The sequence below is a fragment of the Haemorhous mexicanus genome, chromosome 26 (genome assembly GCF_027477595.1).
Source record: "Haemorhous mexicanus isolate bHaeMex1 chromosome 26, bHaeMex1.pri, whole genome shotgun sequence".
NCBI lineage: Eukaryota > Metazoa > Chordata > Aves > Passeriformes > Fringillidae > Haemorhous > Haemorhous mexicanus.
In genome coordinates this window covers 5,598,299-5,612,707 of record NC_082366.1, presented here as the reverse complement: position 1 = coordinate 5,612,707, position 14,409 = coordinate 5,598,299, and the positions used below count along the sequence as shown (strand labels likewise).

Here is a 14,409-nt window from a genome sequence, read left to right as displayed (position 1 = left end):
GCCAGCCCTCTTAACAATGTATGTGTGATTTTGTGATCAGGAGCTGAGTGCTGAAAACAAATTAATGAACAATACTGTGGTGTTGTTGACCTTCAGAGAATTGCAATTAATTGCACTTTAGGGAGTTATCATCAAAACAATTCCCTGCTGACTATCTAATACTCTTCACCAACACCAGATCAAATCATTCTATGAATCACCATGAAATTGAACTTATGTGCATGAACAAAACAAACCACAGGAATTTATATCTCTCAGCTGCTGGATTTTGTCCATCTGCAATTATGAATCCAATCAGTTATTTCTTTATCACTCCTTAACAGTTGTGAGGTGCTTCATGTCATATCACCAGTGGTTAGGGAAGGTTCAAATATTAAACCTGTGATTATTATTACTGGGATCACTGCACTGGTTACCAGGAATTCCAGTGCATCAAATGGTGTCTTGGGTGTTCAGTATAAAATGTGACAGAGGAAGGAAGAGGACTAGGAAGGTTTTTTAAAGTATAGCAGTTCATGGCTCTGACCTGGTCTCCTTTCTCTCTCACAGTCAGTGCTGTTGCTCAGCAGGTCCTGTGGAACTGCTTGATTGAGGACCCCTCTACAGTTCTGCGCCACTTCCTGGAGAAGCTCACCATCAGCAACAGACAGGTACCCTCTGCCCCTCCCCAGCAGTGCCACAGCTCCTCAGAGCAGGGGGGCACAGCTGCCAGCAGAGGCACTTCAGGGACAGCACTGGAGAAAGAACATTTGCTGCTATAATGCAGCATGCCATCATTTGGCTTCAGTCTTTGTCCCCTGATGTAAACAGGACACAGCTGATTTATTGCCACTGAGCAAAGCTTTTGCTCCAAGCCAAGCTTTGAGCAGCTGTTTAGTGAACATGGCATAGGCACTGTTGCCTTCACTCATGCCAGGTTCTCTGAAAGATGGGGTGGCATTGTGCTTCTGTGGCTCTTTAGACTGCTTCCAAGATTTATGGAAGAAAAGCTTGCTGGTTCTGACCGTGTAGAAGGCAGGGAGACTCTCCATACCACCTTCTGCATATTTGGTGTATGACATCAATAGTATCACTGGCCTCAGCTTTCAAGCCACTACCTAAGAACTGACTCTAAAATGAATATTAAACCAGGAAAGGCTGTCCTTTTGTTCCTTGAGCAAGCAGGTGTTGGTGGACTTACTATTCCTGAGACTTCTCAGCCATTGCCCACAAAGCTTTCATTTAAGGTCAGAAGGTCGTGTCTGTTCCACAGAATTGTTTGGGTTGGAAGCAACTTTAAATATCACCTACTTCCAGCCCCTCACCACTGGCAGGGATGCCTTTTACTGCAGCAGGCTGCTCAAACCCCCTCTGAATCTCCCCTTAAACACTTCCAGGGATGGGGCACTCACACCACCTCTGGTCAGAGAGGTTGTTTGTTCAGTACCTTTGAGAAGAAAGCTGTCATCTGTCCAGCCTCAGAGGCCTCTGAGCCTTTGCAAGCTGTTGTTTCACCATCTCTTCATGCAACCACAGGTAGAGAACACAGAGAACAGGTGTGCTTGCCTACAGGTGTTTCACTGGCATGGATTGTCCTGTGCATAGCCATGCCTACAGCACTGGCTCAAACCTGCTGTGGGGTTGGAGGATAAGGGCCACAGAAGACATTTGTGATACCATCTGTCTCTCTTCAGCTGACAAGGAATGAGATTCTGTCCCTTCTGTAATCCCTTTACACCATGAGGAATGTCTTAGCCCACATTTAAGGCAGGCAGTCTCCAAAAGAAAGGAAGATAGATTCTGCCCACTCTTCCCACCCCACAGCCACAGCTGTTGAGGTGAGATGAACCAGAATTCACAGATCATCTGGGATAACCACAGGGACAGCAGTGCACAGTCAGTAGTGTTACAGTCAGCACAAATTGCAACAGGAGGTACTGGCCTCTCTGAGGTAAAATGGGAAAGACACTGGCCTGGGTGCAGTGCCCTGGGCCTTGTTTTGCAATATGTGGGAGCAACAACAGCTGTATAGTTTTACTTTGTGTGCTGAGAGACAAAGCTGAAAAGGGGACTGTGGAAAAATGGGGAGAAACAAAGCAAGAAAGGACAAAAGGGAGAAATCTGTTCTTTGCTTTTTGGTGGGAGGAAATCTGTTCTTTGCTTTTCTTGCAGGATGAGCTGATGTATATGCTGAGGAAGCTTTTGTTGAACATTGGAGACTTTCCTGCCCAGACATCTCATATCCTCTTTAACTATTTGGTGAGTAGCCTGTGGGCTCACTGTGCAGCCCAGAATCTCTCTTCTGCCTTCATGTGTGCAATAAATGCACTTTATTTTTCTAATATAGCTCATACTTGCTCCTGGTTGTGGGTGCAAGCCATCATGCTTCCACTAGCCTTTCCTTCCTTCTGGGAGAGGAAAAAGAACCTCTCTCTTTTTATTAAACCCCTAAGCAGCCTGTCATGGATTTCTGAACTGAATCTTGGCCAATGAGTTGAAGACAATTGGAAGGGTCCCAGCACCAGAAACCTTTAGTTATTTTACTTAATTTGGGTTCAGAAAGTGCTTTGCTGATAGACAGTCCTCTTGGAGCAGATCTAGCAGCTTCACAATTTCAAGATTGTGCACAAATGTAGCTAGGAGGTGAAGCAGAAAAGGTGTATGCTTCTCCAGGCAGCCTTCTGTAGTTTGTGAGTTGTCTACGTGGCAGCACTTCAGAGCATAAAGAATAGGAAATCTTTAACTGCAGACATTCTCCCTTCTCCTCATCTGCAGTGGTGCTTAAGGCAAGAGTACTTTTTGCCTCCAGTCCTCTTGATCTCTAGAAAAAAAGGAACAATATTACAGATTGTTCTTTAATACATATATAATTTCAGGATGAAAGTTTAATGAGTTTATCCCTCTGAATGAAGAAAGGTAGAGCAATCCTGTTATTCTGTGTCTGTACAACACTCTGCACAGTTTAAAAAGCGTGTACAACCTGATATTCCTCTTACTTGTTACCTGCAGGTGGGATTGATCATGTATTTTGTACGGACTCCATGTGAATGGGGCATGGATGCCATTTCTGCCACTCTCACCTTCCTTTGGGAAGTGGTGGGTTATGTTGAAGGACTCTTCTTCAAGGATCTCAAACAGACCATGAAGAAGGAACAGTGTGAAGTGAAGCTGCTGGTGACTGCCTCAATGCCAGGTATAAGAAATAAGTCTTTACATTTCCTTCACTTCAAAGTTTATGGCCCAGTTTACCAAAAGTAAGATACATCAGGAAAAAACCTGTTACAAATGGTTGCATATTTTAAGGCAATTTTCCTTCAGTTGACTATTCAGTCAGTAAATTCTACTGCTGATTCCTTGAGATTCAGAAAACCATTTTAAGAGCTCTAAAAGAAGCAGACAGAAAGTGAATTAGAACAGGATTTCAGCCCAGAACTTTGTGCCAGCTGGGCTCTGAAAGGCTGGAGGAGCATGATTGTAAAACTCTGCCATTCAGACTCTGGGCATCATGAGTCAGACAAGAGATATCTTGCTGATAAAGGTTTGACCTTTTGTGTCTGTTTCTTCCTCAGAGCTGACAGCTGCTGCTAAAGTCAGCTCATCCTTTAAGAACAGCTCAATTTCTCATTAAACTGTGGAAGTGGCAGAATTTGTTAACACTGCTTAATGGTTCCAGACAGGACTCACTTAGTCTGCCTGTCCTGGAATGAATTTCAAGTACCACTCTTCCTCCATGGGCAGCCTCTTGAAATTGAGTTAATCAAAGAGGCCAGGGAGAATGCAACAACTTTTCTTCCTCCAGGCACAAAAACCCTTGTTGTGCACGGACAGAATGAGTGTGACATCCCAACACAGTTACCAGTGCACGAGGACACACAGTTTGAGGCTCTGCTGAAGGTAGGAGTGAGTGTTTGAGCTGGACAAACTGCTGACATTTACCTGCCATGCCTGGATGCCAGCAATCCATTCTACCTGATCATCCTGTCCCAGTGTCAGGGAGGGAAATTCTGCCCACAGGGATGTCTGTCTCCCTGTGAGGGGAGCTTGCTTGCAATAAACAGGATCCCACGTTTAAGGGTAATAGAAATGCTCTGAACTCACAGAAATCCCAAACCTCACAAATGCAACTGCATTTGGAGACACTGCAGCTTGTTGGGTATTTGCTGTATACTTTTATAAATACACAAATCATTTAAATGTTTGGTTTTGTCAGCACTAGAGAGGAGAGATTGATCAAGATCAGAGTGAAAATGATGGTTCAGTAACCACAACAATATTTTGGTATCCAGAAGCTATGCAGTCACTCTCTCCTTCTGCCAAAAATTTCCTGGGTGGTTTTAACTGAGCCACATAGGAAACAGATTTGTAAAAGCCTTCAGTTTGTCTGACTGTGTTAAATTTTACTGGGAATCACATCTCAGTGTTTTGAAGGGTCAGAACTTCAGTGTCTCTGCACACCACCTATCACTAAATCTTGATAAATACCCAGGCCCATATGGTTCATGCAGTCAGACAAATATGTGTGACATGAAACATCAAGATAATTAACACCAGTCTTCAGGATTGTGAGGTCAGCATGCCTTGATTATCACAAACATACTCAGGTGCTTCATGATTAACAAAAGAAATAAATAATTAAAGCCACAACAGTGTGCCAGTCTAACTGAGGCAGGCATGTTTAGAGATTATTAGATGGATGTTCTTCTTTTGGATGTTGTGGTATTTGTACAAAACAACTAAAAAGTAACAGGATATTTTGATTTCTTTCTTTTCAGGAGTGTTTGGAGTTTTTTAACATACCTGAAACTCAGTCTTCTCATTATTTTTTAATGGATAAGCGTTGGAATCTCATTCATTACAACAAGGTGGGGCAAAAATCAAAGATCATGTGACTTTTCATCTTGCTTCTTTTTAAATATCAGGGTAATCTAAAGGAGAACAAACAAAGGAGACTATAAATAGAGTTCTGTCCTGTGGGCATCACATTTTTAGTTGTGTGTGGTGAAAGATTGGTATTTGAGAGAAGAGGGAGAGGCAGAAGACAAGAATGTCAAGTTTTCTTAGAACAGATAAAATTTCTCTTCTGTTTGTGCTCTTCCACGAGGCCTGACACTGTCTGAAAGCCCCTGCCCTCCAGAAAGGGCTAAAGGGCCCTTTTCTCCATTCTGTTGAGTGATGCCACAGTGATTACATGTGTTTAAAATACATTTTTTCCCTTTCCTGGCAGACCTACGTCCGTGATATTTATCCTTTCCGGAGGTCAGTTTCTCCCCAGCTCAACCTGGTGCAGATGCATCCAGAAAAGGGTCAAGAGCTCATTCAGAAACAGGTAACTTTGCCACCAAATACCTCTAACTAGAAACAAACCCTGAAAATATGTTTTTTTTTTTTTTATTTTTCCTTTTAAATGCTTTCCCTCATGCTGCATGCAGATCAAGAGCTTTGCTGGAGAAGTAGCAATCAGGGTGAAATCTGCCTTGGGGCCATATATTCTGTACATTATTGCAGGAAGATTAGAGTGGGATGTGAATTCCCCCCTCCCCAACTCTGTCCAGCCAGTTTCCTTTTAGATGGATCATTTTGCAGAAAATTTAAAAAAAGGAAGTGCAGGAATGTGCTTAAGCATTATGCATTTAGTATTAACAGTTGTATTTTTGTAGCCAAAAATCAGCTATTGTAGTTGTGCTCTTACTGAGAACAGGAAAATACCATCATGAGTGGTTATAAAAGGCAGCTATAAAGCAGAGAAAAAATGTTATAGATTAAAAAAAATAAACAACCTCGAGAATGAGAGAAGAATCCTGTCTTCTTCCTCACTCTTGAGGCTGGGAAGAAAAGACTTTCTATCACCTCAGAGTCATCTCAACACCAGAAACCTTGTCAAGAGCAAGCCCTAGAAATGAACCTGCTGAAGTCCTGGGCATTTTAGAAGTTTCTGGATTAGGCTGACGTTGGTCTTTGTCTCTGTTTCCCTGCCAGGTGTTCACCCGTAAGCTGGAGGAGGTGGGGCGGGTGCTGTTCCTGATCTCACTGACCCAGAAGATCCCTCCAGCCCACAAGCAGTCCCACGTGTCCATGCTCCAGGAGGACCTGCTCCGCCTGCCCTCCTTCCCCCGCAGCGCCATCGACGCCGAGTTCTCGCTCTTCAGTGACCCCCAAGGTATGAGCCCCTGGCAGCTCTCCTGGACAGCTGGACAAGGCACACAGGGTTTCAGTTCATGCCTCAGGTTTGAGCTTTTATGTTTTTCAGATTCTGTGCTGCTTTCGTGTGTGGGTCTGGGCTTCATACTAGGGGATGGTGAGCTCTCCTCACAGAGCAGGGAGACAAAACAATTCCTTCTCGAGGACAACTGATCCAAATCTCAGGCCCAAGAGTATAAACAACATGGACTGAAGAGAGAAAAACAAGAAGGATGGGGCTTCATGGGCTAGAGCTGTAATTGGACAATTAGCTCCAATATGCTAACGGACCAAAACTTATAAAAATGTGAGATCTTGTGACAAAGTCCTCTTTTGCTTCCATCTTGGAGCCATCCAGGCAGAGCCACAGCTGTGGCTCAGGTACTGCCAGGGTGTTGCCTTGGAGGGCACTTCAATAAATATCCTCTTTATTCCTCTTAGCTCTGTCTAGCCTCTGTTCCAGCCCCTTAAGAGGCATCACAGTGAGTGCTTCATTTGCCTTAGAAACACACAGGCTTGCAGCTTTTCTGGAAGCTGATGAATCTCTTCTTGGGGAACCTGATACAGAGCAGCAGAAAGGGCTTCCCTGTTGGAATTCTCCAGGCAAGGCTGCTTGCTTTGGACCCGAATGAGAAAAAGTTTTAATTTAGTATTAAAGTTATGCATGAGACTACCAAAAAAGGATTGCTCAAAGTCCTTTGCTATCTGCTTTGAGGAAGCAGTTGACATCCAAGGAAGACTGAGCAACTTCTGCAGCAGGGATAAAGAAAAAGTCCACACAGAAACTTTGCTCTGGATGTAAAGCAGGGTTTCCAGCCTGATGTTAAATAGGTTAAATAGGCCATTGTTGCACAGTGGTAAGCATTGGCAAGTTCTGTACCAGCCCTAAAGGCACTGGATTTCAGAAGAATTATTGTAACCCTGCATCAATTTCCTGTAATGTGTGGGACACCTGGGACATAAAACCTGAGCACAAATCTGCACAGCCTCTGTGTGGGGCAGATGATGCATGTACAAGCTCAGATCTTCCACTTTTTAAGGGAAGAGTGGCCAACCAGCAGATTAATGAACTGTGTGATTTTTATCATTCTTCGTCTTCATACTGATGCTTTCAGTCAAGGTTTGCTCAAGCCCTGTGGGCACTTAAAGAAACCTATGGGTGAAATAATTTTTAAAAGGCAGAAGGATGGTCATGGGGTTGTGGGATGGTTGTGGGATGGTTCTTTGCAGTGAGGTGAGCCTGGCTGTGGTGGACAGAGCTGACTGCTGTTGGTTGCTCTTCTCCCCTGCAGCTGGCAAAGAGCTCTTTGGTCTAGACACCCTTCAGAAAAGCTTGTGGATTAAGCTGCTGGAAGAGATGTTCCTTGGCATGCCCAGCGAGTTCCCATGGGGGGATGAGATCATGCTGTTCCTGAACGTGTTCAACGGTGCCCTGATCCTGCACCCCGAGGACAGTGCCCTGCTCAGGCAGTACGCCGCCACCGTCATCAACACGGCCGTGCACTTCAACCACCTCTTCTCCCTCAGTGGCTACCAGTGGGTGCTGCCCAGCATGCTGCAGGTGAGCCATGCCCAGGGGCAATTCCAGGGAATGCTGGGAGCAGCTGCAGCTCAGAACTTGGTAGGAAATATTTCCTGTGAGAAGAACTTCCTGTGAGTTTTTCCCTGTGAGCCTGCTGAGGTCCTGGCACAGGTTACCCAGAGAAGCTGTGGCTGCCCCATCCCCGTGAGTGTTCAAGGTCAGCTTGAACAGGGCTTGGAGCAACCTGGGATAATGGAAAGTGTCCCCTGCCCATGGAGCTGGATGGGCTTTAAAGCCCATCCTGTGATTCCATGATGGAGTTGGCAACAGGGAAACTTTGATCTGCTGAGTCCTCATGAGAGCTTTAAGATTCCCCAAGAAGGCAGCAGTGGGACGGCCCAAATGAGCTTTCTATTTCCTACTTGAGTAAATTAGTAAATTTTCTGTTCTCCTTTGTGTTAAGTAAATAAATGTCTGTTTTCATTTCTCTGTACTTCCACACAGAAATGTTAAATTTCTGGGTAATTTTTGGACCTTGGGTACCTCTACATGTTTTTTGCTTCAGGGATGGCTGAAGTTTGGGAAATAGTTGAAATATCTGGATTTTCTACTAGCTAATTTAAACTAAATTATATTCACTTTTTAAGTATGAAAATAACTCAAAACATTTATGAAAAATTGCATATTGTCTTTTCTTGTGAGTGATGACAAATATTGGAAGTGTCAGAGGTGGAGTTTCTCTTCACTTTGAGATGATCAAGTGGCCTCTTTTCCTGTTGGTTCTTGAAAAAAAAAATCAGCTACTGAAAATAAAAAATAAAAAATAGTTATTTTACAGATAGAAAGGATTATTTCTGTAGTGCTCAAAGGCAGCATCTAAGTTCTCAACAGTAACCATTCAGTTCTGCAAAGGATTCTCCCTTCATTTTCACTTCATATTGAGAGAAATTGGTTTGTAATTCTTTCCTATCCTCATCCTCAATTATTGTCAACCACTGAATTATTAAAATACCACTCCTAGGAGATGGGCCTGCTCTCCCTCTGGGAATGCAGGGCAGCAGAAAGCTGCTCCTCTGGGAATGCAGTGGGCAAAGGCTGCTGGGCTGTTCCCAGGGCAGATTGGATCCAGGTAGGAATGCTTGGCTCCTGCCCTGGGCGGAGCATCTCCCCATGGGATGCTGGAATTAGATCAGCCCTGCAGGGACACTCAGTGGCCATGGACAGAGAGATCTCCTGGAGGGAGGATGGGTGTGGGAGAGATAAAGAAAACTGCCCAAAGAACAGCAGAGAACTGCCCCAGCTCTGACAGATGGGAATGGAAACATAGCCCCAGGCACATCTTGTAGCCTAAAACACCATGAAATGCATTGCCAGAGAGGAGTGCTCCAGTCTCCATCCTTAACAGTGTGTTAGACAAACCTATCAGGAATGCCAGTGCTGAAGTTGGTCCAGACTGGGCTCAGGAGGTGAAGAGCTGGAGCAGAGCCTCCATGTCCTTTTCCATCTGCCCAGGTGTACTCTGACTACGAGAGCAACCCGCAGCTGCGCCAGGCCATCGAGTTCGCGTGCCGCCAGTTCTACGTCCTGCACCGCAAGCCCTTCATCCTGCAGCTCTTTGCCAGCGTGGCCCCTCTCCTGGAGTTCCCTGTGAGTCAGAGCCATCCTCCTGTCTGGGGGGAAGCCTGTGAGTGCAGCCACCCCCCATCAAGGGTCACAGGCATAGAGCACTCGGTGCTGCACAGAACCAGGTCCTGATTTATTTCTGCACGCTTCTGTGCGTCACTTGATGGAACAGGGCGCTGAGGTGGCAGGCTGCTCGTGTCCAGGCCAGTAAATGTGGTCTCACTTTAAATTTCTGTGTATAAATATATTATAAAAGGACTTACATGGCTATTAAAAGAATTATAATGGCTTATAACTATTTAAATGCAAATCCATTCTTAGAATCCAGCAATAGGAATTAAAGGCTTAATACCAAGTTTTAGTACATGTGAAGTCTAAGACTAGATTAGCCATGTTTTGAAATATTCATTAATGATATTCTAACATTTTAGGCCTGTTAATTGGATCTTAATTTGAAGTCAGCACACCTATCTTTGTCCTTCACATGGCAGTAAAGGTCTGTGTGCAGTTTTCAGATCCTGCTCCCACTGTAGCAGCAATCTGTTGAGCCAGGCAAGGCTCACTGGTTGAAAGCAATGAGTTCTTGAACTCCATGTGGACCCTTTGTTGAGAGCACAGGTTGTCCCCATTTTCAGATAAATGTTCCTGCTGGGATGACAAGAATGTCTCTTGTTGGAACAGGATGCTACAAACAATGGAACCAGCAAAGGAGTGTCAGCTCAGTGCCTGTTTGACCTGCTGCAGTCTTTGGAGGGAGATACTCCAGACATTTTGGACATCTTAGAGCTGGTGAAAGCAGAAAAGCCTCTCAAGTCATTAGGTAATAGTAAAGCACCCTTTATTCACTAATTCTGGTTTATTGTTTATTGATTCAACAGACATTTACTGCACCATGATTTTTTCAGAGCCCTTCTCTTCTTTAGGAATGTCCTATCTGTCTCCTGTGCCTCACGGGGCTTTTAAGACTGGCTTTATCACCATAATCCTTTTGATATTTTCTGCAGGAGGGGAATTATTCATAAATTTTATTGCAAAGCTACTTTTCCTGCTTAAAGCCTTCTAGTCTGAGACTAGCCTCTGGCATTTTGAATTTTAACATGTGTGAGTGAAGAATGCAGATGCCTGATAAACTGTATTATGCTGACAGGATCAGTGTCATCCTCTGCTCTGCTCCACACAGACAGGAAACAAAAGCATCCTGTCCTGTGGCCAGACTGTGACTAGTAGATGATGGATACAATTCAGACATCCAGCAGTGCTGATCCTGGGGAGGCTGTTGATTTATCATAAAGCAGAATATATATGGCTGTATGGTGTATCCAGGATGTTCTGTCTCTTGATAGTAATCAATGCAGTGTTTAAGAATTTGGCTGCTTTGTGATTTTTGCTGATTTTTATAAGGATCTTCAACTTGTTTTCCAAATTTACACTTCTCTCAAATACTGTTTTAGCTTGATACACTGTGAAGCCTGTCTGGCCTTAAGAGTTAAAGCTTTGTAATAAAGTGGGATTTTTGATATAGAAAGTTGTAATATAAAGTGGTACAGAAACAGAAGATATTTCTTCCTCTTTGTGGATTGTACCAAACATTTATATAAAATCTTGGAGGTTTCTGTGGAGAACAATTAAAAACATCTCTGAAAATTCTCAAGTATGGGTTGATGATGAGACTTTAGATGAGTATGTTGTGTGTCTGGTATCTTCCATATGAAGATGAGAATTATGATTTACATGTTTTAGGACCTTAACTTTGACTTGGGCTCCTGCCCAAAGTCACTTCTGAAAACAGGACTATAGTTCTATTAAAAATATTATTCTTCTACAAATATTATTATTTCTGGTTTCTTAATGGCCGGAACTAACTATGCCCAAAGTGCTATTTGTAGTATGTGACTTAAATGCTGTTGAAATCTTTTTCTGAAATCACTAGCAAAACAGAGTCACTTCTGTGCTGGCACCCCTGTGGCTATGAGTATAAAAGGGGCTTGATTTTTGAGATATAAAACTGTCCCATGCCATCAGTGGTGCATTAACATCGCTTTTTGTGTGGTTGGAACATCTAAGAAAAAGCACAGGGAGCATAAAAATGATCATTAATTTGACATGTGTCCTTGCCATATATGAGCTTAAGACTTAGCTTTTGATGGGTGATGTTTGAAGCAGGACTCTGCAGGTATTTTGCTCAGCAGCTGGTGACCTGCTCAGAGCTGTTTCACCTACTGAGTTCCTGGGCAGTAGGGTTCAAGTAGGAGTGCAGCATTTTATTTCTTTTACAGAGACAGATTTTTATCTGTCCAAAAGCCTATTGGGCATTGTTAACATGAACAGCAAGCAAGAGGAGAGGGGGAAAAGGAAATGTGTTAGCTCCCTTCATACTTAGTATGATTGTGTGATAGTCCTCTCATATTGCTTTACTCCCTCAGACTTCTGCTATGGGAATGAAGATCTGACCTTTTCCATCAGTGAAGCCATCAAGCTGTGTGTGACAGTGGTGGCTTATGCTCCTGAGTCATTCAGAAGGTGAAAATCTGTTATCTTGATTTGTGCACACTCACAAAGAACAGGCATAAAAGCTGCATATGGTATGTGAAAGCAAGGCTGAAAAATGGAGGCAGAGGATGCAGAATTCCATGTGTGGGGCTTCTCTGAGGCCAAGCCCTTCCTGGGGTAACACCAGCTCCAAAGTACATATGTCAGTTTGCAAGAGGGAATCAGGGAAGAAAAGAGTCTTTGGAAGGGAAAATACTTGTTAGCAAATGGATGACATATTTGGAAGATACCCGGAAGTCCAGAGATTATGATGAAAATTATTATTATTATTATTGTTGTTTTTATCATTATTATTGTTATCTAGTTTCCCCCTGAAGTTCCTAATCCAACTGTTTCTTTGGCTCAAGACTTCTAGTGAGAAGCAATGAAATCATTGCCTAGTCACAGATCCAGGGTCTTCAGATAGAAACCTGGGTCTTCAGACGGATGATGTGAGCTCAGGAATGACAAGATAAAACAGACCAAATATTGTTATTTTCCCAGCCTCCAGATGCTGATGGTCCTGGAAGCCCTGGTTCCCTGTTACTTGCAGAAGCTGAAGCGCCAGACCTCTCAGGTGGACACAGGGACAGCAGCTCGTGAGGAGATTGCTTCCATGGGTGCCCTTGCCACCTCTTTGCAAGCCCTCCTGTACAGTGTAGAAGTTCTCACCAGGTAACACACGTGGGCCAGGGGGCTGAGCCTGCATTTGGTTGTCTGTGCAGGCACAGGGAGTGCCCAGGAGGCCACAACAAACAGCTTAGCTTGAGGTTTTCAGACTTGGCAAAATTAGTGCAAGTTCTCAGAGGAAAAGCAGAATTTCTGTGTGCTGGTTAGGTTTAATGTGTAGTGTGCTGTTCACCCTCTCTCTGCCAGGCCTATGACAGCCCCACAGATGAGTCGATGTGACCAAGGCCATAAAGGGACCACAACAGCAAACCACACCATGTCAGCAGGTGTGAACACCAGGTAGGGCTTTTCTTTCTTTTTTCGTTTTCTGAAACAGTTGTGTTTGTTCTGTTTGATATTTTTAGTAAGGTAATATCTCATTGCTTGGCCTCAGACAGCTTGAGGGAGTGCTCTGGGTACTGAACTGTGGGAGAAAACAGACACATCCAAAGAGCACGTTGCCCAGGGCTGCATTTCTGATGATAACCAAAATACCCAAGAGTAGGATTTCTAGTTTAAAACCACAGAAGACCAGAGTATCAAAATGGAGGACACACACCCTAAATGACTCATTGCCCTTTCTGCCCTCTGGAAGTATGTTGCTGAAGCTCTCTCATTCTCTGCTTTGCTTCCTGCTGAGTCCAGTGCCAAAGTGACCAGTGGGCAGAGCATGCTTGGCCAGCAGAAGGGTCAGATCCTTCTGGCCTGGTTCTAAGGGGCTGAACACCTGTACAAACACAAACTGCCAATCACCTGAGGCTCTCAGACACTGGCACCCCCTCTAGTTTTATTTGGCTCCCTTTCCCATTTTCTTGTACATTCCCTGTGATGTCTTTCCTCCACATTGGTCTGGGGGTTTTTTGCAGTTACAGATAGCAGAGGAAGGGTAACTGACAGCTTGAGAGAAGTCAAAAGAATGTCTGGAAATATTCTTGTCCTTCTTAAAAAAACCCCAAACCCCAACAAAACAAAACACCAAAGAACTTTCTCACAGAAGAAGGAAACAAAGAAGTACATGGCACCAGTGAACTGTAATTCTCCTCCATAGTAGCCATTCCAGTTAGGCTGCTGCAAATTAGACAAGGCCACTGACAATTTACTTGGTCATGGAAGAAGGGATTATTCCACCCACAAGCATTTGGGATTGTGAAGTTTTTTATACAGCAGACATCCCTGCCTTCTCCTGGCCAGACTATGCCTTAGTGTGCTAAAAATCTGAATGTTTGTACTGACCTGGAAGGGGAATTGTAGCCTAGCAAAAGCTGGGGTAGGTGTTTTTCTGGAGTTTTTCAAGTTATTACCTATCTTTTTCTTTTCTTTTTTTTTTTTTTATAATTCAAGGGATTTAGAAATCAATTTCTGCATGGATCATCAAAGGGCTATTATGTCAGTTTATAAATGTGTACACATCTTGGTTGGTAACTCCTGGCATGAGTCTGGTATTCTTTAAAATCTATTCAGTCATGGTTAAAACATGGCTTTGACTTTCAATCCCTGATCTGAGAAGCAGATTAACTCCAGACAGGACAAACCAGCAGACAAACCAGACATGCCAAAGTCTGAAGTGGGCATATGCCATTTACTTCATTTGCAAGATTGCTCAGTCTAAGGAGAATAAGGTGTAATGAAAAGTAGTACTTTATTACCTATCTGCTGATTTTGGAGAGCAGTTAATATGTCTCTGCTGACAGATAACACAGACATTCCCAGTGCAGTGTGACTCAGGCATCTTGACTTATATTTCCAGATTTTTCTCATTATCAGACATTCAGCCTCTGATCCAAAACATTTTTGCACTGCTCTGGGTTTCCTGCATTTGTTTCCTCTGCTGTGTTCTCATTGCAACAGACATCTGCTAGCAACAGCAGGAGTCTCACAATGTTAGAATGATTACTGTTCAAGCCTTGGAC

General features: G+C 43.7%; 1 protein-coding gene across 1 annotated transcript in view; it reads left to right on the top strand.

Annotated features, from left to right (window-relative positions):
- Positions 1 to 14,409, top strand: part of UNC80 (unc-80 homolog, NALCN channel complex subunit) — a 102,554-nt gene that overhangs the window by 60,324 nt on the left and 27,821 nt on the right. Inside the window, exons 37-49 of the mRNA XM_059868306.1 lie at positions 550 to 650; positions 2,152 to 2,238; positions 2,989 to 3,172; positions 3,779 to 3,873; positions 4,752 to 4,841; positions 5,204 to 5,305; positions 5,956 to 6,136; positions 7,449 to 7,717; positions 9,191 to 9,325; positions 9,983 to 10,121; positions 11,725 to 11,821; positions 12,335 to 12,505; positions 12,707 to 12,799. Coding sequence (XP_059724289.1) covers positions 550 to 650; positions 2,152 to 2,238; positions 2,989 to 3,172; positions 3,779 to 3,873; positions 4,752 to 4,841; positions 5,204 to 5,305; positions 5,956 to 6,136; positions 7,449 to 7,717; positions 9,191 to 9,325; positions 9,983 to 10,121; positions 11,725 to 11,821; positions 12,335 to 12,505; positions 12,707 to 12,799 — 1,744 coding nt within the window. The remainder of the gene's footprint in view (positions 1 to 549; positions 651 to 2,151; positions 2,239 to 2,988; positions 3,173 to 3,778; positions 3,874 to 4,751; positions 4,842 to 5,203; positions 5,306 to 5,955; positions 6,137 to 7,448; positions 7,718 to 9,190; positions 9,326 to 9,982; positions 10,122 to 11,724; positions 11,822 to 12,334; positions 12,506 to 12,706; positions 12,800 to 14,409) is intronic.